The sequence below is a fragment of the Leptosomus discolor genome, chromosome 1 (genome assembly GCF_034619465.1).
Source record: "Leptosomus discolor isolate bLepDis1 chromosome 1, bLepDis1.hap2, whole genome shotgun sequence".
Lineage (NCBI taxonomy): Eukaryota > Metazoa > Chordata > Aves > Leptosomiformes > Leptosomidae > Leptosomus > Leptosomus discolor.
Genome location: NC_141391.1, coordinates 125,592,252 through 125,617,238, shown reverse-complemented (window position 1 = coordinate 125,617,238; position 24,987 = coordinate 125,592,252). Strand labels below are relative to the sequence as shown.

Below are 24,987 nucleotides of genomic sequence, written 5' to 3'. Positions count from 1 at the left end.
TGGCTAAATACCAGGTTTTGAGGTGGGTTGTTTCTCTTAAGTCACACAGTGTAAAATACGAAGATTTTTAAACAAAAATTCCCAGAAATCAGAATGTGTACACATTCTTATTTGCCATCACCGTAAACCACAAGGCCTGCTTTTCACTACAGTCTTTTGTTTCTTGCACTTCATTGAGCATGAGCAGTAAACCTAGACAAGTCTGTTTAGCTCCCCATTCTTAGGCCAAACCATTAACATAATGTAGGATTTCCAAAAGCAATACAAATATTTAAAGTTTCGCCTACAAAGTGTTAAGTTAAAACCATGACTACACATGGGATCACACTTCTGTTAATATCAGAACTTTAAAGAATTTTAAAAATAAACCAAAATGATGTATCTGGAATACGTTAGCATTCTTTTAAGGCTATATAGGATGTTGTTTCTCAAAGTGCAAGTACCAACACCCCTTAGGGATTAGAGGCTAAACACCCCTCTCTTCCCCAGCCTTAAGCCACGCTGCCATTTAGCAATTTGACTGTTGGAGCAGGAGGACAACCATCATACGTGGGCACCATCCCGTACGTCCAGCACAAGGTCAGTACAGTACAACGGGCTTCCAAGACAGCCCGTGACTGCAGGAGCAGCACACATACCCCAAGTAAGCATATCCAGAACCCCCTAGGAGATCTCCTTGATGTCAGATTGAACTAGTACTTGTGAAGACACCTAACAGTCTGTGCCTCTGTTAACCTCCAGCTTTTCTCCTGCTCTGGAGTTAATGCCTCACAAATAAGGCAATTTCACCTTTATATAGTGTCAAATAAATGCAACTTGGTTTGTTTTGGTTTGTTTTTTTTTCCCTCCTTAAACCTATCCTCAGATGAAATGAATATTCTGAAGTTAGAGTCTGGATCAGAGACTCGAAGAAGTAACTTACTTGGTTATCAGCTCATAGTAGGGGAAGCCAAGCAAAATGTGCAGTTAAGGATCGACAGCTCAAAATAAATGCAGAGGAAAATCTATTTATTTTTTTTTAGCGTGGATGATTTCTCAGTAAAAATAAAATCATGCCAATTTTACGACTCCAGCAGTCTCTTAATATCTAAAGCAGCAATAATAAAATCTTCATAGAAGTGTTTGTGCTGGAGGGTCCAGACAATACTCCTGCCTAACCAGTGAACTAAACAGAACTCAGACTCTTAATCGTGAGAGCCTTTCTCCAATGCCATTGAAAACAATAACTCACCACCAGTCTGTCATTAACTCCAGATACAGGTTAAAAAAAAACCACAAACAAAAAACACAATTAGCAAAACCTGCTTAAAACGTTTTCTCAGGGCTACAGAAAAATTAGCCAAATTCTTTATTCCACCATTAGTGAAACTGCCCCCCCCATGGCAATGGTTACATGATCACATTATCTCCAGTCTACTTCAAGTCCATATAAAGTCACATTTATTTAGACTTAACACATGTGGTTTCCAGTGATGCTTCCGGTTTAGGCTCCAGCTTCTCTGGGAATTCTAGTTTTTCACAGATTGTCTCCTTTATGGGTAGATACTGAGAGATCTCATTAGGTTCCGTGAACAGGGAAGGTGGAACGTGCTAAGAAGCAAAAATTTTACATGAAACAAGTGAATGAAAGGAGGCGGAAAATAAAAGTATTCCAACCCCAAAGTTTTATAGACAATTAATCTATAATTTACCCAATTTAAACACCTGCAGTCAGATATGATTATTAACATTTACCTTATAACCTCAAGTGTACACACAGTCTTTTACTCCTTGTATGGATCAATAGGCTAAGGGAAGGTATTTAATGATTTTAAGAAGCAGATTATAAGAGTGCAAGAAAGTCAGAGGCATTCGTGAACAGCTACAATGTTTTAAAAATACATTTATCATTTGAATGTAACAAACAGTCTTTTTGAGGTTCTAGTTCTAGATGAGACTAGAACTACTAGAACTAGAGGGACCTGTGCTTCTAGCCATTGCAGTATAGTCACTGGAGTTCCTCAGATTTAGTTACTGATAACTGATATACCTCAACATATATCTTAGTTTTATGAAGTCTACCACAGACATTTATATGAAATACTAAAACTCATTGGATTTTAATTTCATATTTGAAGAAATTAAGTGGTTTCATTAAGTCAAAATCCTAGAATCATTTGGGTTGGAAGGGACTTTTAAAGCTCATCTAATCCAACCCCCCTGCAGTGAGCAAGGACATCTTTACCCAGATCAGGTTGCTCAGAGCCCCATCCAGCCTGACCTTGAATCTTTCCAGGGATGAGGCTTCTACCACCTCTCTGCGCAGCCTGTTCCAGTGTTTCACCACCCTCATTGTAAAAAAATTCTTCCTTATATCCAGTTTAAATCCACCCTCCTCTAGTTTAAAACCATTACTCCTTTTGTCCTGTCACAACAGGCCTTGCAAAAACATTGTCCCTCCCTGCCTTTCCTGCAGGCCCCCTTTAAGCACTGGAAGGCCACTGTGAGGTCCCCCCAGAGCCTTCTCTTCTCCAGGCTGAACAACCCCAACTCTCTCAGCCTGTCCTCATAGGGGAAGTGCTCCAGCCCCCTGGTCATCTTCATGGACTCCTCTGGACCTGCTCAAGCAGGTCCTTGTCTTTCTTGTGCTGGGGGCCCCAGAGCTGGACACAGCACTGCAAGTGGGGTCTCACCAGAGCAGAGTAGAGGGGCAGAATCCCCTCCCTTGACCTGCTGGCCACACTTCTCTTGATGCAGCCCAGGATGCGATGGGCTTTCTGGGCTGCGAGTGCACATTGCTGCCTCATATTCAGTTTTTCATCCACCAGCACCCCCAAGTCCTTTTCTGCAGGGCTGCTCTCAATCCCTTCATCCCCCAGCCTGTGCTGAAAGCAGGGATTGCCCCGACCCAGGTGCAGGACCTTGCACTTGGCCTTGTTGAACTTCATGAGGTTCACGCAGGCCCACTTCTCCAGGTCCCTCTGGATGGTGTCCTGTCCCTCAGGTGTGTCAACTGCACCACTCACCTTGGTGTCATCGGCAAACTTGCTGTAGGTGCACTCAATCCTGCTGTCTATATTGTTGATGAAGTTATTAAATAGCACTGGTCCCAGTACAGACCCCTGAGGGACACCATGTGTCACCAATCTCCATCTGGACATCAAGCCGTTGACCACTACCCTCTGGATGCAACCATCCAACCAGTTCCTCACCCACCAAACCCATATCTCTCCAATTTAGAGACAAGGATGTTGTGGGGAACTGTGTCAAAGGCCTTGCAGAAGTCCAGATAGATAATATCCATAGCTCTTCCCTTGTCCACTGACATAGTCACTCCACCATAGAAGGCCACTAAGTTGGTCAAGCAGGACTTGCCCTTGGTGAAGCCATGCTGGCTCTCTCAAATCACCTCACTGTCCTCCATGTGCCTTAGCAGAGCTTCTAGGAGGGTCTGTTCCATGATCTTCCCAGGCACAGAGGTGAGGCCTACAGGTCGGTAGTTCCCAGGGTCCTCCTTTCTACCCTTTTTAAAAATGGGTGCATTGTTTCCCTTTTTCCAGTCGCCAGGGACTTCACCTCACGGCCATGACTTTTCAACTATCACGGAGAGTGGCTTGGCAACTACATCAGCCAATTCCCTCAGGACTCTGGGATGCATCTCATCAGGCCCCATAGACTTAGGTATGCTCAGGTTCTTCAGGAGGCCACAAACCTGATCTTCTCTTACAATAGGAGATGGGAGGGACTTCACCCTCCCAGTCCCCATCTTGCGGCCCATCCACTTGAGAGGTGTGGAAAGAGAGGTTGCCAGTGAAGACTGAGGCAAAAAAGCCGTTGAGTACCTCAGACTTCTTGTCCATTGTTACCAGCTTGTCAGACTTGCTCATTGTGGGGGGGTAGGGTGGGGTGGGGGGAGGGGTGTACACTTTCTTTAACCTTCCTTTTCTGGCTGACATACCTGTAGAAGCCCTTCTTACTATTCTTTGCAACCCTTGCCAACTGCAGCTCGAGCCACGCCTTGGCTTTCCTGACCCCATCCCTTCACAACTGGGCAGCACCCCTGTCCTTTTCCCAAGATACCTGTCCCTGCTTCCACTGCCTGTGCATTTCCTTCTTGAAGTTAATCAGTACCTTTCTCTGGAGATTCCTGTAGACAACTTCACCACATGCAAGACATTTGATGAAAAAAAAACCCAAACTATACTGAGCAAACCACCTTCAAACTTTCTAACAGCATTCTTTAAGAAGCGTACCCAGAGCTATTCAAATGCAACCTGTATTTTGGCTACCCCTAATACGCAAGGAATCACACTGCTCTTCCAATTATTTCAAACCTAAGTGAAACAGGAATCTTTTCTGCTTTACCTATGCAAGTTGATCTAGGGTACTGGAAAGCCATATGCATTTCCTCTCTGTAACAACACGCAGTAAAATTATTTAACAGCATAGATGATAATTTTTAAACATGAGGTGAAGTAAAACCTAGATCACTGATTTGTATTTCAAAAACCATGAAACTATCAAAAAGCTCATGTCTGGATTTAGTCCTGAGGATAGGGATTACATGTGGTTAAGAAATGATACAGTGCCCCTTTCCTCAAATAGAAAAGCACTTTGCAAAACCATTCCCGCAGAAGGCTAGTAACACATTAGTCACTTTTTACAGGTGAAGGAAAAACAAGGGAGAAGAGTTGCCACAAATTATTCTGAGCCATTACTAGAGTTTTTAAGGTGGGCTATTAAACTTATTTGAGAAAAACCTGAATGAGTCTATTACCAAACAGATCTTAACCCCGAATACTACTTGCAAGCATGCAACCAGCCCTGAAATTTAGCACCATGGTACACCTGATTTTGTGGCTGAACAGTTCCATGACAAAATAAAATAATTAAAAAATCTTGTTAACTCGAAAGTACAAAAAGTAACCAAATCCCATATCTTCTCAAGTGATCTGAGCATTTACAAATGCAAATCTGCCCTGAAACGACCAAAATAAATGTTGCAGAAACAGAAAGGTTTTTCCTCTGTGTCAGTTCCAAACCTAACAAAGAATGATTTACACACACAGTATTTTCTATGCTGACTTATAAAAAAAAATTTAAAAGCAGACAGGAAAAAAAAAAATTTAAAAATGCAATACCTTTAAACTTGATATTTTGCTTTCTCTGGATGTATATTCTCGCAACATGTAGGCCTTGTCAGCCTAATGGGAAAAAAATGGCAAAAAATAATTACAAAATTATCATTTAGTATCAGCACAAAAAGAGCATTTTAAATACATTGAATTTAGTAAGCATTTGAATTTGGTTGACTACAGATTTTCACCTGGGAGCAGAAACGTACATTCAGATTCACGAAGACAGAGAAAGATGTTTAGCAGTGTTCTCTTTGCCAAAAATCACCTTTCTGTGTGCGTGCATGACGAAAGATTCTATGACTGAATATGCTTGTTAATCTTTACTCAGCTGCAACTCCTACATCAGTACGAATACAGCTAGACAGAATAAGGAAACCACAACTGTTACGTTCTATATTACTTATGAGCTACTAGAACTCAATGTAGTAGGGACAAGTTCAAACTTGCAGTTGTATATTAGACAAGCCAAAAAAACATTTACTGGGAGACAAGGATAAGAACAACATCACACCACTTACTGTTGCCTATTTTTCCTCTTGTACTTCCTCTCTAATCTGTGTCTGTCACATATATTAAAATAAGTACTTCACATGAGGGGTAGCCTACTCTGCTCATACAATACCTAGCCCCATGGCAGCCAGCACTTGGTTGCTACTTCAGCACCACCACAATAATAAAATACACCTGAAAGTTCAGTTCAGGTGACCTCTATGCCCCCAAACATCAGTATTAAATTACAGGAGTATCAGCAGGTCTTCTCTGAAAGTAACATCAGAGAGTAACATGCAAGGGAGCATCTGTAAAATATTCATGATGGCAAATAAGGGTTTACCTCATGATGAAGCCTTGTATCATTCATCCTGATAAGTACTCCATCAACTCGCAAGAAAAACCTCAAGAGCACAAAAAAGCTGGAAGGCATAACTCTCTGCAAAAATAAAGATGTTCCATTCAGCGTATTACAACGTTTTACTTTATACACTTGTCTACACCAGACATCCACAACAAAAGGTAGTATGAGGGGCTTTCAGGAGTAAAGTCAAAATTTGGGCTGTTGATATGCTACAGCTATCATCGGACAGCAGGGCAGACAGTGTCTCAAAAGATTGTTAGGCAGGAGGTAGAAAGAGGAAAATGCTTATTCCCTGAAGCAACTAACGGGAAGGTTTCAAAACAACACAGTTTCCAGTACGATTTCTAAAAGCAAGGATAAAGAACTTTGCATTTTAAGCTTTAAATCTCAGAAGGGACAACATTCAAAAAGTGACTACATTTTGCATATGTTAGCCAACTGAGTCACCAAGCATCTTGCATACACCTCTCAGTACTCACTATTTTTACACTCAAACTTGATACTCCATGATCGTGAAGTTCATCTTCGAACAGAAGTACTTCTTCAAAAAACATAATTTGTTCCCTGGCTTTCAATTTCTCTGTATTTATGTGTTCAGTTGTAGGAACGACCTAAAGAAAAAGATTAATAACAGTTAGCATATTATTTTGTTGCCAAGCTACATAAAGTTTGTCTTGATCTTTTAAATCCCACAATTGCTAGTTTTAGAAAGGAAAAAGCTTTTAGGGCACTAAGCTTAAAACATCCCAAATGTCTAAAAGAAAAAGCTAAAATTAAAACCAGAGTTTCCAAGAGGAAACATCAATCAAAGCAAAAACCAAGAGTGGAAAATTCTGAATAAACTTCCCTCTGGGTACAGGCTCAGTAGGGTTTCAGCTGCAAACAATTCTGCTCACTTTCTGTATTTCAAAAGACTTGAAGATGCCTCATGTTTAACATACAAATGAGAAGCTCTGGGTTATAAACAGGATTCCATGCTTTTTATATCTCTAGCCCACTACAAACCCTGAACAGGATTCCAATAAAGCCTTTCCATCGAAATCAAGTACCCATTGTTTTCCATCTCATGTTCTCCATATACACTCATACGGTTCCACTGCCTAAAGACTAAGGGCCAACAAGACATCATTTATTTCTATGCTGCACTTTTAATTCCAGAGTAACTGAAGTGATCTAGAACTGATGCAATCCTAGTGAATTAATACAGATTATCTGCTTGGTAGCAAGCACTAAGCAGAAGAGTAAGTACTAAAGAGAAGCTGGGAACTTCGATCTTATTCTAAAGTAAATAAAGACATGGGAGGGCCTGTGAGTTTCAATATGAGGAGTTGTTGTCACAGAAAAACATAAAGCCATTGAAAGCAGACAGATCCACATATCTGCTTAGAAAAACTGGCAAGCAACAGAGAGTAAAGGTACTAGAGAATTACACACTTGATAGTTCTGTTGTGTGTGAGGAGCTCAGGGCTTCAGAGGGGCATCCAGCAAACCCTGAAGACTCCCATGTGCTTTACTCTCTTGAGTAAGTCCTCACTAATGGACACAATGGCACCCTTTTACATAATCCTAAAATGCTTTGGAAAAAAAAAAAATCCTGTTATTTTAATAAGCCATGGTTTGAGTAGGATAACATGTCGAGAGACATGGAAATCCCAAACTATACTTTGAAGTCAGAAATGATAAAGCATGAAAAACTTTACAGAAGCCTACTGAAAGGCAAATGACAGCTTTAAAAAAGTGTTTGACTGAAACAATATGCAATCAGCATTTAACAAGGAGAAAAGTTACCTTTAATGTTGCAGTATCTCCCAGCAATGTTCCTTTGTAATCTGTTGTGTAAGTCCAATCATATGGCTTGACAACTTCCTTAGTGTGCTCAGTCTCACTCCTCAAGAAGTGAAAGAAAAAACAGCAAGCTTGGTAGTAATTCTTAGAAAATCACAACCTCACGTAAGATTATGTGTTACAATTCCCACACTCTTCAAGAAAAACAGCAGCACTGTCTGTGCTGCAATAAGGATGTCAAGACCTAATCATACGGTATTGCTTCTTTCACAACATGTTTCCATAATAAAATAGAAAACTGTTACCAGAATTCCTGTGCTAACACTATCTCAGTCCTATGAGTCAAAATAGATTTTACTTCAGTCTTGTCAAAAAACTTGTATTTCGAGATAATTTTTTTCTTTAAGTAGGCAGAAAGCAATCTGCTGATAACACACAGCACTCATTAACACTGCTATTTGCCTTAGTTTTCCTGACAGCTTTGATTTCTCCCTCTGTTTTATTTCTAGGTGCTCTGCAACTAATTTGGTAAATACTAAGCAGCACCATTAGCTGTCACGCATGGCAATTGTTCTGCAATATTCCTAAGGCGAAGATTTTGAACACGTACAGCATTTTGCACTTTGAAATGCCACACAACACAATCTTGTCATGCTCGAGGCCATGTGAGTTTGAATAAACAGAAACAGCACTAAGCTATGTTAAACTTGTGGTTTATTTCGAGAAAGCCAAGACACAACTACGAAATACAGCTGACCCAATTTAACAGGTAGCTTTTCTTTGCCATGATCATCCTAAGTGACTTCTGCGATCACACACTGTATCCACGGTAGAACCAAACGCAACGCGGTCTTCAAGAGCTCTGTCTGTTCTTTTAACTACTTTATGACAGTTTCACATACAACACACCAGTACTTGCCCACCGGTGATAAAATACTGTACCTGCTCTCTTGCCACTCCTCTGCACAAGCCACTTTGATCATACCTTGACAATTATTGACACATTTTAAAGCATCTGTTGCATTGAACTCAATTCCAAAACCACGATCATGCTTTATTCTTAGGATATTGTCTCCAAACATCATCTCTGGCAGGGAAGGCATGTGTAATTCATCAGCCAATCTGCACAGAAAAATAAAAATCCCATGAAGAGAGATCAGTCAGCGATAGTTCAGTGAAAGCAGTCCTTGTTTTGTAATAATTATTCTTTAGACCATGATAATTTAGAAGACATCATCAATACGTTCTGCAAAACTTTGTTTTGTTTTACCAGTTTAATCACTTGACATGAATTGCAGAGTCATCGATCCAAAGTGACTTTTCCATGACAGAAGTATTCCTAAAATATTCCTTCTCCATCAGGCTCGTACAAAAGTCTCATACATGAGGAATCAAAAAAATATCTGATAACCACGAAGCAGCAGCTTTCACCCTGCTGTAGTAAATCCCCGGACAGTCCATGATCTACTTCAGCAGGTGCCCAAAAAGAAGCACTCGCTGTCAGCAAATTTAAAACAGTGGTCCACACCTCCAAATTCAGAAGCCTACCAAACGGGCTGAAAACAACCCTGGCAGAGTATGTGAAAAGTGCAGAAGACACCACTATGCTCTACTACTTTCCCAAGCTGGCAGTGAATACATACCAGTATCTGTAACGTTAAGGATGAAAGCCACAGCTGGAGGCACAGACCCAACCAACCAAAGTACTGCATGAACCAAATAAGCACAATCCCTGCTGAAAATCTCAAACCATCCTATCTCGCCTTTTGGTTTACATCAGTCTTTATACTTACTTATACATATGTATATATACACAAACACACTATATATAAATAGACACACAAATAGATATAACACCCCTTTACATACATACTGACCTAATTTACCAAAAGGCTTCAGATACTTCTTTTCCTCCCTACCACTACCTACGTCACTTAGCAAGAGCAAAGGGAAACGCATGACATCTGCAAAGAAGAAAACTTTAGGAAATACACTAATTGGAGGGGGGAAGTGTCCTAATTGCAACTTTCACTTTGATAACAAGGCACTCCTGAACAAAAGTTTACTTCTGAAACCTTGCATACAAAAGAACATTACGCTAACAAAACTGAAACAAAAATAGTGAATTCATAGACCTGGCGAATAAGACCCAACGTCTTTCCAGAGAAGGCACAATGACATCATAAACTTTTCCAGAACTTTCACCAAGAGTGGGCCCCTTGACCTGCAAAACCAACTCCAGCACAGAAAGGAGTTCTTGGCTATGGCACATTTAACCCTTCACCTTTCCCCAGAGGTTGCCAACGGATTTTTATGCTATCTGCTTGCCAGAAATAAAACTCCTACAGATACTAATGATATTCCCCAAGCAATAAAAAAAGGCAAAATGCCAAGAGAAATACATTATAAAAGGAAACTGACTAAAAGCACTGCAAGTGGGTAGTTCTTGACTCTTCAAATTTGAAGTGGAAGAATTGTTTCTGGGATCTCACACTAGGTACCAAGACCTATAGGGAAATGGCTAATTTTGGACTTCTCCTCCCTACCCTGCAAGATTCTGTGTTCTCTCAAGGCTGCGTTGTGGCTTTTGCAACTTTACTTTTTGGCCTTTTTCAACACATTCTGAAAAACTGTGCATCCCTCAAAAACATCTAAACAGAAAAGGATAATTTCTGAAAATGACAGAGGTGACTGTTTATGTTAAAACAGCTACAGGTAAAGAAACCGAATAGATCAGAAGATGAGTACAGCAGGCAATCTGGCTTCTAGGCTGGCAGTCCAAGTCTCCCTCTTGTTTACAGATAGGACACTTAACATCCTCCTGATCTTAAGAATAAAGATCTTAATTTTTAAGAGATAACATCCTACAATACAACTCCTCACAAAAACGCCACAGAAACGGGACACCCTAATAATTGCCCCCCCTTCCCTTGCAGGACACAGGTACAGCTTAGCTGGACCTTGAATCCTCATTACAGAAAAATGACTAAATCACAAGATTCAAGTTTTCTTATCTGTAACTGTAAAAATTAAAGGATCATTAGCCAGAAGCGGTTTGAGAAGATTATTTTAGGCATTCAATATAGGACAAAGATGGAGGAAGGAACATAGGTTTTACCTGTTTTAAGGCTGATATCCAATTTAAAAAAAAAAAATCAGTATAATGCTGTTATGTTAAAAAATTTTACATTTACATAGTTTAGTATAATACAAACCAGCATAACATTTCAAGACATGAGACTTTATCAAACACATTAAGACTCAGAAAAGTTAGAAGCAATATGAATGAGGAAACATTTAACAAGTCTAACAAGATTCCATGTACGTATTCCAGAAACTAAAACCAAGAAACATCTGTCAAATTCACCTGCCATCAAGGTCAGGTACTGCACTACCCAGCTGAACTGTTCAGTTCCACATGACCAAACCTGACTTAAGTACTTGATGCTGACACAGGAGCATCTTCTCCAAGTCTGACAGCAGTGGAAATTGCTACTACAAGCAGAGAGCAAATAATAAATTTTTAATGAAAACCACTAACTTCAAATAGCCATTACCACGAAATGGCTCGAGAGTCTGTGGACCACATTTAAAAGACCTTTAATCACCATTAAAAAGTAATTAAGAAAAACAGGCTTCTAATTAGCAGGCTTCACTTCACCGAGGTCTAGATCTCCAAAACCATTTGCCATCATTAAAAACTAAATTCCGGAAACCGCCTGTAACCCAAATCATCCCAGTTTCTCAAGCCAAAGAATCAAGCTTACCCTTGAAAAAAAGAGGGAGAACAACACACGACACCCACCCCATCCCCGAGCTACTGCACTCGACAGCATCTCCCCCTCCCAGGGAACGGTATTTATTTCTCGCGCAAGGCGACCAGGCGCTCCAAACCCCTCGCAGGCTCCTCCCCGCTCCCGAGCCTCAGCCTGGGGAGGGGCAGCGAGCAGCGGAGGAACCGTCCCGGCCCCAGTAGCCCCCAGCCCGCCCCACCTTTCGGCCTGCGCCGACTTCATGATGTGCGTCCGGGCGGCGCTCAGCTTCCAGGGGCCGAAGGTGAACTCGCGCCGGCTGCTCTGGAAAACGGGGTGCATGGCGGAGGCGAGGGGGAAGGGGCCCCGCCGGGGAGAAGGCAAGAGGGGCCGGAAGGGGCGGCGGAGCCTACCCTGCCCCGTCCCGCCTCGCCTCTCCGCTACACCCGTACACGCCTAACGGCAGCAACGGCGCCGCCGGAACCGCCGCCTCAAGGAACTTCCGCTTCCGGGGGCGCGCCCAGCCCGGAAGCCGTGCGGCGGCAGGAGGTGACGTTCGGCGGGGCGGGCGGGCTGGAAGCGCCGCCGCCTCCGCCGCTGCCGGGGCGGTGCCTGGCGGCGGGCCCCGGGCCCTTGTGCGCCCCCGGCGCCGTCGTGCTGCGGGGTGAGAGCGTGGGCGGGAGCTGCCTATCTGTTCCCGCCCGCCGCGGGAGAGGGGCGTCTCTGGTCTCCTCTGCCCGGCGGCGCCGCGGTGGGCGGCTGGGCGCGAAGGGGCAGTGAGCTCACCTGAACCCCTGGTCCCGGAGAACCGGGCCGGAGCGGCCGCAGCTGCCGCCGTGAAGCGTACGTGTGGCCAGGGGGCATTCGTGCCTCCAGGCGCGTCCCCACGGTGATACCGAGCCCAGCCCGACCGAGAGCGGTGGGGCGGCCCTGGCTCTGCCGCGGGGCTGGGCACAGGGCTCGCCGAGCCGGGCGCTAACGCCCGGTCCCTGCGGCGGTGCTGCTAACGGATGGGTAAGAGCGGTCACCGGGAGCTCTTGAGCCCTGATGGTCCCTCGCCAGTCTCGGGTTCAGGAAGCGTTACCTAGCTGGCTTTTGCTCCAACGTCCAGGCACCTTAATGCTCTCCTATGAGATAATAAATATGTGGAATTTCTTGCACTGGTTGGATATTTCCTTGAATGCCATCCAAATATGATTTTTGAAGAAAGTAAAAATGTGATAGCGTGGTAAGCTTAGTCCTGTAGAAAAGCACAGGTAGAACTGGTTGAGAACGACGCATAATTCACTATTCCAGCACTGACGGCCTGGTGCTTGTGTTGCTTTTCTGCATTGAAAGGACAAGCTAACTTCCCTCGGGGGGGGAACGACCCGTGGTCCAGCTCCTTGTGTTGGACCCAAGGCCACAGCACGAGGGTGAGGGTGAGCAGAGGCAGCGGCCACAGGAACATGATGCCCGTGTCACAAAAAAGCTCCATCTCTTCCAAATCCCAGAGCAACCAAAAGGCAGCAAAGCTCAAGTCAGAGCAGTGGTCCTCTGCACCTAAGGGTCTCGCCAAGAGATGGGGAAGCTGGGAGTGAAATCCCACACACAAATGTGGCACTTAATCATCCTGCACCCTTTATACTGCACCTACCTGTGCTTTGCTTCGGGTGGGGAGCAAGAACCCCTCCCCGAATCTGCTCTGTATGACTTTTAATAGCATTTTGGGGCCTAGGAAGTTTAGGAGTTAGGATCTGCCCCTCTCTGAGTGCCCGAGTTCCACTGTGTGCTGGAGCAAGTCATTTCACCTAATTATGCAAAATGGATTCCCCCCTTTTAACCGGATTCCTGCGTTTCCAGTAAAGGAAGGCTGTGAAGAGCCCTGCGGTGTCGGGGAGCGGCGGCTGTGCCTCCGGGCGGGCCCGCGGGGGCAGATGCGGTGTCCCCCTTCAGCCGGGGCACGGCAGGACTGCCCGCGGCGGCGGCACGGCGCGTCCCGACCGGAGGAGCCCTCTGCCCGGGACGGGGTGTCCGGGAGGCTCCGCGCACCCCCGTCGCGTCGCAAGCCGAGAGCGGCTCCGGGGGTGTGAGCCCGCCCGCCGGGGGGCGGCCGCGGAGAAAATGGCGGGCGGCGAGGCCGGGGAGGGGGCGCGGCGGGATGAGGCGGCGGGGCGGGCCGGCGGGGAGGGGGCAGGAGCACGGCCATGGCGGGCGAGGGTCGGGCCGCGGCTCGGGGCCTCTCTGCCGGCGGCGGCTGTGGGGGGTCCGGGGCGCTGTAACCGGAATCTCTCGCTCTGGCGGCGGCGGCACGGTGAGTGCGGTGCCGGCACCGGCGGGTGGTGGTGAGGTGGGCGGGCAAGCTGTAGCAGCGGCGGCGGGACCCGCTCGTCGCCGACGGGACCGGGGAGGGTGAGGGATGCCTGGGGCGGAGGAGCCTGCCCCCGCCCTTTGTTCGCTGCCGGAGGGAGCGCGGGGGCAAAATGGCGACCCCCTCCCTCCGCAACCTATCTCCAACCTGACACCGCTGGCTTTGTGCGTGTGTACCGGCACGCCTGGCCGGGCTGCCTGCAGGGGCGGGATGCTCCCCCCGCCCCGGGCTGCCCTGCCCTGCCCTGCCCCGGGCGGGCCATCTCTCTCAGAGGCCTTGTCCTCCCCCGAGGGTGCCGCAGGGCCGTGAGGGGACGGCGAGCGCCGGCTGTCCCGGGCGTCGCTGGTGTAGGGAGTGGCCGCCGCCCCTCGGGGGTAGCCGCCCTTCCAAAACCTGCACCAGTAAAAAGTATGGAAAGGCTCGCAGCAGCGGTGCAGGAACGTTTAGAGAGAAACTTGAGGAGAAGCACTTTTGCAAACACTTGCAGAACAGCTTCGCTAGAGGAGAGTTAAGTTACGTTTTACGAAGCAAGGCCCAGTGATGTCTTTAATTATGCTCTTAGGAAAGCACCGATAAAAATGGAAAAAACACGTCTCTCCAGCCTCACTTTGCTGCCTAAGGCCACAGCAGCCATACAGACGGGAGCGTTTCTGTGAGTACTGGCCGTTCAGAAGCAATGGGTGGCCACAGCAGCAGAATTAGCTGAGGTGACTTTCCCTGAGTCCTTAATTTCCAAGAAATGCTAGTATCAGCTTTCTATTAATTGATGGACTCTTTTGTTTTCTGTTTTGCATATTTGCATTTTTGGTGCTGTTTTTTTTTTTTTTTTTCTTCAGTGTCCTGGCCTGGAGATGGGTGAAGGATTGAAGTAGATAGGAATGTATGTTTGGCACAGCAGGGAAAAGGCAGCTAAGAAATTGGGAGAGATACCGACATCCACAAGATGAGGTTTTGTCAGTGGGATGGATGTTAACACCAAGAAGTCAGGGATTAAAAGTTCTCACACATTTTTGTAGGGTGGACCGCAGCTTAATGCAAGGAAGTGGCTTTCAGACCTGCTGTACAGAAAGCCAGTTCCCCCTGCCCTTTAGTATTGGCAGTAAAATAGAGTCACTGCTGTAGGTAAGGTGGTTATGAACATGGAGAAGTGATGTTAGGGGAGTACGTGCAATGATCCCCGAGTCTTTGAATGTTACTTAGCAACTGTTGCGAAAGAGTCCGTAGCGTATGACTAGCCAGGCATCCACAGGCCACCAGCAAATGCTGCATAGCCAGAATAAAGGTAACAATGAGGGTAAACAGGCAGAATTAAACAAAAAAAAAAAAGTTACTTTTTTAAAGTGAGAGAAACGAAGACTGATAGTAACATTCTTGGGTTTTTTCACAGCTTAGATGAAGAGACTGAGTGAGATGCACAGCTGGTAAGTATGGCTTAGAAACAAGTAAGATCCTTTGAAGATTTTGAAGTAAAATGTGCTAATTTTCTTCCTTGTTTCCTCCCTTCACCTCTTTTTGTCTTTTAGATAGTTTCTTCCCTGTTCTAGGCTTGGCTCTGTTGTTGACCTCTTTGGTGTACCCGTAGGCAATTTCTTGCTCCTTCGCTTTCCCATCTGAAATGATTTCCTGCATCTTACAGGTAAATTTTAATTAACACAGGCAAAAGGGCCTCCAGTCTTTGGAGAGAGTTTGAAGAAATCTTACCTGAATGTTTCTCAGCGTTGTTCTGCTTCTAGCTGCTCAGCATGTCTTGGCTGCTCCAGCTCTGCACGCTCTGACGATGAGCAGCAATTCCTCCCTCAGCAGCGTGAAGGGCCTGAGGAACCTCACCACCCAGGAAGACGGGGCGGTCAGAGTAACAGAGTCCATTGCTATAATCGTCATTGCTATTTTCATCTGTTTGGGCAACCTGGTGATTGTTGTCACCCTCTATCGGAAGTCTTACCTTCTCACGTTGAGCAACAAGTTTGTGTTCAGCCTGACCCTCTCCAACTTTCTACTGTCTGTACTGGTGCTACCTTTTGTTGTCACCAGCTCCATCAGGCGGGAATGGATCTTTGGAGTCGTCTGGTGTAATTTCTCAGCCCTGCTCTACATGCTGATCAGCTCAGCCAGCATGCTTACTCTTGGACTCATAGCTATAGACCGGTAAGCAGCTCTTTTCTAGTGAATCATAATGAATTGCCTAGTCATTCCACAGAGTGACTCGTTGGCTGTTCACAGAGTTGAGAAGCGTCGCAGTGGATAACGCTGTGCACTGCTGTAGTGTAATTTTTCCTTCAGCCCCATGTGAAATTTTGATGCAGAACAGAAAAAAGTTATGTCATCAATAATGCAAAATGCAGTCCTGCATCTAGAGTTTTTTAAAGCTATTGGTGGTATAATAACATACTACTTGAGAAACAAGAAATAATGACTTAAAATTCCAGATTATACCCTAAGCATGCACGCACACGTAGGGACAGATTTAATAGCTGCATGTGAGCCTTCAGCCAAGTTTTACAATCTTGCCTGCAACAACATGTAATTATCTTTGTAAACAGGGTCCCTAAGCCCACTTTGAGGTTTAGGGAAAAGAGAACTAGATATCAATATCATTAAAATACGTTCTTTTTTTTATTGTACATCTTTTGTGCTCCTGTTGACTCTTTCTTTTCTTGTCTGCCAGGTACTATGCTGTCCTGTACCCGATGGTTTACCCAATGAAGATTACAGGCAACAGAGCAGTGGTAGCTCTTGTGTATGTGTGGCTACATTCCCTTATTGGCTGCCTCCCTCCCCTGTTCGGCTGGTCGTCTTTGGAGTTTGACCAATTCAAGTGGATGTGCGTGGCGGCCTGGCACAAAGAGGCTGGTTACACTGCCTTTTGGCAGATCTGGTGTGCGCTGCTGCCTTTCGTGGTCATGATGATCTGCTACGGGTTCATATTCCGTGTGGCAAGGATTAAGGCCCGCAAAATCCACTGCGGTAGCGTCGTCATTGTGGAGGAGGACTCCCAGAGGAACGGGAGGAAGAACTCCAGCACCTCCACGTCCTCTTCTGGCAGCCGGAGGAATGCTTTCCAAGGGGTTGTCTACTCAGCCAACCAGTGCAAAGCTTTCATAACCATCTTGGTTGTCATCGGTGCTTTTGTGATTACGTGGGGGCCTTACATGGTAGTAATTACATCAGAAGCACTTTGGGGGAAAAACAGTATTTCCCCTGCCTTGGAAACATTAGCTACATGGTTGTCCTTTTCCAGTGCCATTTGCCATCCACTAATTTATGGACTGTGGAACAAGACAGTGCGCAAGGAACTACTAGGAATGTGCTTTGGGGATCGGTATTATCGCGAGTCCTTTGTTCAGCGGCATCGGACATCGAGGTTATTCAGCATTTCCAATAGGATCACAGGTAAGATGCGTGGCTGCAAAAGACACAAGTCTTCCTTGATACCAGTAAGAGCAAAGCTTAACATCTGCATGTTCGTGGCATGTTTCAAGGCTTTGTAAACAAAGTGGGATGTTTCTGGAGGTTTCAGCAGTCTTTTGTTGAGGTTATTGTAGACACTTGAAAGGAGAAATTTTTTTGTGGGAGTTAACCTCTTTCTCCTACTCCAGTAAAATTTTCTCTGCTAGAGGAGACATAGTGGTGGGGTTAATAAAAATAATTTATTTTCTCACCTCTCAAGTGTTTCCTTTCATCTGCCTACTCTTTTGTGTTACCCAGATTTGAGCACTACCAATAGTACATTGTGCAGCACTTGTTCTTTTGATTCCTGGCTTATGCCACAACTGTTGGAGATTCACCAATGTTACCCTGGTGTTACTATTTCTGCAAATTCGGTTTTTAGTCTTAATGGTTGTGAAGGAATGATAATGAAGTAAAACTATGTAAAAGAGGAAAAATATTTGATGTCTCCTCAAGTTGCAGGCTAAGCTTCAGTTGCTCAGCATTTGTGGTTGTTTTTTTTTTTAAAGTAGTAACGCAATGAAAATTCTGATTTTTTTTTTTTTTTTTTTAAATTTATCTTTTCCTTGGTCCAGTTCGGAAGCTTCCAAAAATGGGGCATCTTCATGGGGTCCGTTAGGATGTTACATGCAGAGGCAGGAACTGAAGTTATTTAATTGGGAAGGAAGATCCAAAATGCAGAAGGAAGGGGAGAGTAGCAAGGCATGCGTTATCTTTTCTGCAACCTGGGATCACTGGGAGAGACTGCCATGTAAATGAAAGAGTTCTGCAGTGGCAGCCACTTCGCAAGCTGCAGGGGCTTTGGCAAATCTCTATCCGTGAGATGCTATGGATGAATACATTGGGAACTGAAATAGGAGTGAAAAGACAGGAAATTTCTTTCTCTTTCCAAGTGATAAGAAGCTGACAGCTTCAAACTTATCAGGTGTATTAGCGGGAGGCTGACGGGGAGGGGAAAATAAGCCAACCAAACTCACAACAAAATCTTGAAGTGGGATCAAAAGGCAGCACCTTTGTAAGAATCCTAGAATCTCCTCCCTTCTTGCTTTGGGGATTTGAAAGCAGCTAGGCTTCTCTGTGCCCCAGCCTTGCTCGTGAGCTTCCTGCCACACTAATGGCCTGTCACAGCTGCTAGTGGCTACCAGGTTATTCTCTATCTAGAAGGTGTCTGGCAAATATCCTTGTCTTTCTGAGTGTGTGTGCACTGTGCTAAGCATGTCTGGCTGGTAAAACACATGCAATTGCAAAAAGAGCGGGAGGGAGATGGTGCAGGTAGAGAGGAGACTTGCCATATGGAGAGACTCCAAGGATACCTGAAAGCTGCTGACTGGATTTCTAAGGTGGGAAGTCCAGGTGCTATGCACTCTGGATCAGCAAGGTAAGTTTTATACGAAGACTAATAAATAAGGCAGTAGAGTGAGTATTAGTGGAAGAGGTTTCTGCTATTGCAGACCCCTTAAACATTCGTTGTGTAACAAGAACAAAACTGTCTTGCAGATTTGGGACTATCTCCTCATCTCACTGCCCTCATGGCAGGTGGGCGGCCGTTAGGAAACAGCAGCAGCACAGGAGACACAGGTTTCAGCTGCTCACAGGATTCAGGTAACTAAAAGTCTCTTGCTCTCTTTTCTTGGGCAGAAGATTGCACTTGTAACTTGGCAGAACTCTGGGCTAGTCTGATTTTACACACACAGATGTTTCTTGGTGGATGGATGACATGAAGCATCTGTTCCAGCTGTTACAACAAAACGGCTGCAGTTGCTTTTTTCCTTCCTTGCTCTCAATATATTTACTTTCACAATATGGTTTACTCTAAGGAATGATGACCCTCCCTTGATAGTGTGTCCTGGGAACAGAACTTGCTGCTTTTGTGCTCTTCTCCTTTAGTTTCTGTCATTCTTCAGGGACTTTCCCTGTATCCACAAGGAACAGAGCAACAAAGTGCTGTGGAGAATGTGCTTCTCTGTTTCCTAGTTTGTTAGACACCTTGTCGTGCTCATCCTGCAGTGTAAACATAAACACTTCAGATGGTTTCATCTTACGATTTCGTCACTGCTTAAAATCTCTCAATTGAAGATGCTCTGGAAAAGGGAAAAAGAGCTCTGCCGGTAACTTTCTATCCAGAACTGTAGCTAGGCTTTTCTGGCAGTTAATTCAGCTGTCACTCCTTAACTGCACTACAGTTATTTTGAAGAATATTTCTCTAGAGACACCAGAGGTGATCTTCTAACATTTGCTTGGTGTTAGAGGTTTGTTTCTGTAAGGGAAGTCTGTGGAGCTGGGATTTATTTTGGTAGTTGTTTTACGCTGGTGTTTTTATCCACGCTTGTTGTGGATATTCTGCATCTGTATGTGATAAAGGAGAATAGCATCTGGGTAAACCTGCCTCAGTTAAGAGGATGTTGTGTTACCATCTTTTGAAGAGTGGTACTGAGCAGTTTAAACAAATGGACAAACTAAATACATGCCGAATGCTGTTAGAAGTGCCACTGTTTGTTATGGAGGGGTACAGTCCATAGCCTGGGAATGGATATACAGTGATCCACTGTGAAGTACTGTTTCGCTGGATGCCATTACTGTGAGGAACTAAAGAGCAGAAAGATGTCTTAGTCCTTCTTCAGTGCTGCCTGCTGCAGTACCTGATCCTGTGGCTGGCGATGCAGTTGCGTTTTTGCCCTGGTAAATGGAAGCTGGGCTTTTCATGTTGTGAAAAACAGATGTAGTAGTAGAAGAGGGAAAAAAATCCAAGTGGTGCCAGCTGTACACAGAATATGAAGTGAGACCTGTGTCCCAGTTGCTAGAAATGCTGCCTTAAGATCAATTATTCCAAGAACGAAGATCCGCCCTGTGAGAATAAGAGGCTAGTCTCTTCACTAGCCTCATTTGAAAAAAATGCACTGAACTAGGGCATTTGAAAAAAACACGCTAAAATTCTGCTCCATGGAAGAAAGTGTCTCTTTCTGCCTGGTGCCACCCTTCCATTGCACACTGCATTGCTGTGGAGGATCTGGTACCCACGGAGATCACTGAGTCTACTGTTTTCAGCAGACAGCCCCAAACCCATCTGATCCACAGAGCAGCACAGAAAGTCATTAGCTTAGTTAGGACTGGGTGTTAGGGCAGCAACTCGTTTCTCTTTCTTGTGTGCCAGAGGGAGACATACGACATAACACACAAGTTTCACCTTAAAAAGTTTGTCACTTATTTATATCACAATGAATTGTCAGCTAAGACTAGACCTGTGGAGCAGTATGTTGTCTAGAGGTACAGCCCCAGTGATGCCTATCACTTTCTGTAAAATGGGTGCTGAGACACCTCCTTATTGCAAAAAGAATAAATTTGGGGATCAAAAGCGATCAAGTGGGTGAAGAGGGATGCAAAGCCACTATCTGGAGGACTTAAGAAACCTGTGGAGGCTCTTTGTCCTAGGCCTGTTGTCATATCACAGGAGTAAATTGACTGATAGTAAAATGTCACACATCGAGTGTATGCAAGCTGTGTCTTCTAACAGCAGCTTCCCTGAGGGCTGCTCACTCAGCACTGTCCTAACATCTCTCTGAAGGGCTTGCTCTGCTTCTCCCCTACACAGCAGAGAGATCAGCATTGCAAGGGAGGTCTAGGCTACGGTCTTGCCCTTTGTGTGAAAGCATTGCAGAGATGCCAAGATGAATTTCCTTGTGCTTGTAAACTCCTTTTTATGTTGGAAAGGTGCAAAGCAAATGCAGGGAAGTGAAATTAAAAAAAAAAAAAGACTCCTAAACTAGTAAAAAGACTCACCGGACAAAAATAATTCCTAACCAGCAAGGGTTTTTTCCCCATTAAAATACACTCCAAGAAAGCCAAAATAGGTTATTAGAAACAAACTAAAATGAACAGAAAAATTCTCCAGTTCAGATGTCTGATTACCAGCGTGATATTTGGCAGCTGTGGTCCTCTGCCTCTCAGGTAGCCATTGTTAGCCTCTTGTTTTCATCGGGAAACGGGGAAAGTTGCCTTTAACTTTACCCTTTATTTACTGAAGGTAAGGCTTCATCTTTGTCTGCTGTCCTATTGACATTAGAAGCTCTGCAGCTGAGAATTTCAGAGCTGCTTGAGGTTTTAGGTGGCTAATGAGGAAGGATTTCCAAATCCTTTCAAAGAAAACTCTGACCTCATTTTTTTTTCTGTGCAGTGTTTAATTTAGCTGAAATTTACTCACAAAAGCTGGGTTTAGACATCTTTTGAAGGAACTGCTAAGTTTGTGCCACCACTTCAATATTGTATCCCAGTGTTACTTTGTTTTGCTTGAGAACTCTTGCTTTGTTTCAGGAACAGATGCAATGCTTCTTGAAGATTATAGCTCAGATGGCCCTCATGCCCCACACTGCATCTGTCCTCCTCGAAGGAGGAGTTCAGTAACATTTGAAGATGAAGTAGAGCAAATTAAAGGTGGGTTTAGGGGTAAGTATGGAAATGCTCAGAAAGAACTACATTGCCTGCTCCGGAAGCCTCCCAGAACCTTCAGAATTGCCTTAAAACATATCTGATCACTGTTCACCTTGACAGACCTGACCATTCATGCAGGTGCCACAGAAAGTAAGATCAGGTCTTCCAGTTCTCAAGTAGCAACAGACAAGGGCAAGAGTTAGAATCTGGAATTCCCTACATACATATTGTTTATGTTGCACAGCAATATCTGCTCTGTATCTCCGCTCATCTGGTGGCTGTTGCAGTCTGTTTCGTGTTTCTCAAGGAATACGTGTTCCTACCCTCGTACTTTGATTCTGTTATCACAGTGTTTCTCATTTGCTGCCTCCTCTCAACTTTCTTTCACAGACTTGAAATTCTTACATTACAGACTTTAATGGTCTAAATACAATTTCATTCTGTTTCACCTACTTTTTTTTTTATTTCATTCATTTTACTGAGTATGAAAATAGATGAACCACATGCACTATTTTTCAGTCAACTCACTTTTTGATTCTGTGCTAGCGAAGTGTTGCTGTGATCATATTTAAAGATGGCAAAGTTAGTTTCATTTAAGCTGATAGTTACGGTAATATGGACTAGAGGACTTGTTTAGTAAATTAATTTGTTATTATCAATAAATGATTGTGGATAGTAGAAAAATGAGCAGAATGCCTTTAAGAATCAAGTAACAATAAAACCTGACTGATTTTGGGAGTGCTGGTGGATGAAAAACTGAATATGAGGCAGCAACGTGCACTCGCAGCCCAGAAAGCCCATTGCATCCTGGGCTGCATCAAGAGAAGTGTGGCCAGCAGGTCAAGGGAGGTGACTCTCCCCCTCTACTCTGCTCTGGTGAGACCCCACCTGCAGTGCTGCGTCCAGCTCTGGGGCCTCCAGCACAAGAAGGACATGGACCTGCTCGAGCAGGTCCAGAGGAGTCCATGAAGATGATCAGGAGGCTGGATCAACTCCCCTATGAGGACAGGCTGAGAGAGTTGGGGTTGTTCAGCCTGGAGAAGAGAAGGCTCCGGGGAGACCTTACAGTGGCCTTCCAGTGCTTAAAGGGGGCCTATGAGAAGGGTGGGAAGGGACCTTTTACCAGGGAGGGTAGTGATAGGACGAGGGGTAAGGGTTTCAAACTGAAAGAGGAGAGATTTAGATTAGAGATTAGGAAGAATTTCCTTACTGTGAGGGTGGTGAGGCACTGGCACAGGTTGCCCAGAGAAGCTGTGGCTGCCCCCTCCCTGGCAGTGTCCAGGCTGGATGGGGCTTTGAGCAACCTGGTCTAGTGGAACGTGTCCCTGCCCATGGCAGGGGGGGGTGGAACTAGATGAGCTTTAAGGTCCCTTCCAACCCAAACCACTCTGTGATTCTATTATTTTTATTATTCTGAAATAATGAGAAGGCTCTTTCTGTGAATTTTCAAACATCTTGGCGGAATTCACTTTTGCCCTCTTCCCAGCATGAGCCGATTATTTCCTTGGATAAATACATTACCGTGTTTCCCATTGTCTTTCTAAGCAATTACATGGGGGCAGGCATCTAATGTTTTGTGCAGTTCAGTGAGAGTTGCAGTTTAGTGCAAAAGTTCTCCACAGGTTTAGCAATTCTCCCTGGTATGTCTCGGGGTTTTCAGGATCTCTGAGACTTTAAATTATTTCTGCAGCCTCACTGAAGAAATACATTTAGGGCAAAGAGCTGTGTTGCCCAGCATGTTGGTGGGTAGAGGGGTATATATATGCTACAAAAGCAAGTACACCAACACTGAAGAGACAGTGTATCCAAGCTAATAAAAGGTTAGGAAGAAGTATACTGCGGTCTGCAGCTGCAGTCTTCGACTTTTTCTGGCATGGAGACCTCTACAGCTTCCCCACTGGAAGGGCAGGTAGGTCCCATGGTGTGGCTGGAACAAATTTAAGCCTAAGGACAGCAGACTGCTGATTTTAATCACTACTTGGAAGCAGCCCTTGGAATCTGGGGACTTGTTAATCCATAAATACAACGTCTGGTGTTTGGGCTTAAAACATATTATAAAACAGCTCTTAAACTGCACTGCTCATGTCAATGAAGTGCAGGATCTTAGTCTAAATGCACTGAGAATCCCTGTAAGACTGTAAATCGTGCTTACAGCAGAGGTAGTACAAATTGAGGGTTCTGTTTCTGTCTTCTGCATGTGTTCTTGCCTGATACCAGACGATTCCCACTGTCCCTCATCCTGGACTCCAGGTGGTAAGCAGAAATCAGGCTTTTGACTTCAGCTGGGTACAAATTCAGACCAATAAAATCCTCAGTTCAGAGTTTCAGGTTCAGAAAATCATTCAACATACGCTTAATTCAAATTTAAAGATGTGCATAAGCACTTTGCTTCATCACTTTCACTTGAATTGGAGGTAACCTTTCTCTGCTTGACCTGTCGAGGTCACTGTGAAGCTTTGTGTTTATTGAATGATTTAGGAACCCTGGGTATCACTGGGAAATGCGCTCTCTAGGGTAGTTATTTTGCAGAGGGCGTGATCATAACTTTACAAAAGGATCAATATTAGTTTCCAAGCATTTGCGCAGCCATGCTGATCAACTGTTAATTTTCTGATATGTTGCCTTTTTTTTCCTTTTTTTTTTTTTTTTCTCCAGAAGCTGCAAGGAATTCTGTTCTTCATGTGAAAGCTGAAGTCCATAAATCTCTGGACAGTTATGCATCCAGTTTAGCAAGAGCTATTGAAGCTGACGTGAAAATGAGCTTGTTTGGGGAAGATGCTTTACCAGGAGCTCTGTTCCCTGTGCGGACTCTGCCAGGAAGCAGCATGAACACACGGCGCGGTATCAGGCCCCATGCTAGCCAGAGACTTCAGTTGCAGAGCATCGATGAAGGGACTATTTGACAGGAACACTGGAGTAAGAAAACAGAATGAAACCACTAAGTGGGACCTACTTCAGCTGTTAGTGTTTCAACAGAACCAGCGTACCTTGTTGGGATGTTTTCAGTGTTTTTTTCAACACTTGAAAACCAGCTGAGTTCTGGTACTTCCATCAGCATTTTACAGCAGTATTTGTTCACTGTTAGGGGTGCTATTGACTCTTTTATGCCATGTCTTAAATCTGTCACACAGTGCATAGGAATGCAAGGTTTGGCTTCATTGACCAGATCGTTAGTCCGTTGAATCTTGGGTCTATTGTTGGCCAAAGCCGATACAGGAATGAAAAAGGAAAAGTGCAGTGTTTAATTCACTATGGCAT

At 44.6% G+C, this 24,987-nt stretch overlaps 2 protein-coding genes across 4 annotated transcripts; one reads left to right on the top strand and one right to left on the bottom strand.

The window, feature by feature from the left end:
• Positions 1–987: 987 nt before the first annotated feature.
• On the bottom strand, positions 988–11,929 carry TIPRL (TOR signaling pathway regulator). The gene is made up of 7 exons (XM_086463886.1): positions 11,749–11,929; positions 8,698–8,877; positions 7,759–7,858; positions 6,450–6,581; positions 5,950–6,045; positions 5,121–5,183; positions 988–1,590 (listed from the first exon to the last, which is right to left on the bottom strand). Exons 1-7 carry the CDS (start codon positions 11,847–11,849, stop codon positions 1,441–1,443), a joined length of 822 nt encoding a protein of 273 aa, XP_086320012.1. The 5' UTR covers positions 11,850–11,929; the 3' UTR covers positions 988–1,440.
• Positions 11,930–15,562: 3,633 nt separating this feature from the next.
• Positions 15,563–24,632, top strand: GPR161 (G protein-coupled receptor 161). 3 transcript variants are annotated; one of them, XM_086463874.1, is made up of 6 exons: positions 15,563–16,002; positions 16,523–17,247; positions 18,802–18,906; positions 21,613–21,732; positions 22,566–22,568; positions 24,385–24,632. In XM_086463874.1, the coding sequence occupies exons 1-6, from the start codon at positions 15,563–15,565 to the stop codon at positions 24,630–24,632; spliced, it is 1,641 nt and encodes a 546-aa protein (XP_086320000.1). The 3 variants fall into 3 exon arrangements, with proteins under 3 accessions (XP_086320000.1, XP_086319989.1, XP_009951766.2); XM_086463863.1 differs by lacking the exon at positions 22,566–22,568; XM_009953464.2 differs by lacking the exon at positions 22,566–22,568 and having other exon boundaries at positions 21,613–21,744.
• The last annotated feature ends 355 nt before the right edge of the window (positions 24,633–24,987 follow it).

What these genes read in the sequence shown, in the direction of transcription:
- TIPRL (XM_086463886.1), bottom strand. Translation starts at nt 11,849, where the DNA reads ATGCACCCCGTTTTCCAGAGCAGCCGGCGCGAGTTCACCTTCGGCCCC. An exon ending in CAAGTTTGAGTGTAAAAATA is followed by an intron (nt 6,046 to 6,449) that starts GTGAGTACTGAG and finishes TTATTTTTGCAG; the next exon opens with AGAGTTATGCCTTCCAGCTT. An exon ending in GCAAAATATCAAGTTTAAAG is followed by an intron (nt 1,591 to 5,120) that starts GTATTGCATTTT and finishes TTTGCTTCTTAG; the next exon opens with CACGTTCCACCTTCCCTGTT.
- GPR161 (XM_009953464.2), top strand. Translation starts at nt 15,563, where the DNA reads ATGTTTCTCAGCGTTGTTCTGCTTCTAGCTGCTCAGCATGTCTTGGCT. An exon ending in GGACTCATAGCTATAGACCG is followed by an intron (nt 16,003 to 16,522) that starts GTAAGCAGCTCT and finishes CTTGTCTGCCAG; the next exon opens with GTACTATGCTGTCCTGTACC. An exon ending in CAGCTGCTCACAGGATTCAG is followed by an intron (nt 18,907 to 21,612) that starts GTAACTAAAAGT and finishes GCTTTGTTTCAG; the next exon opens with GAACAGATGCAATGCTTCTT.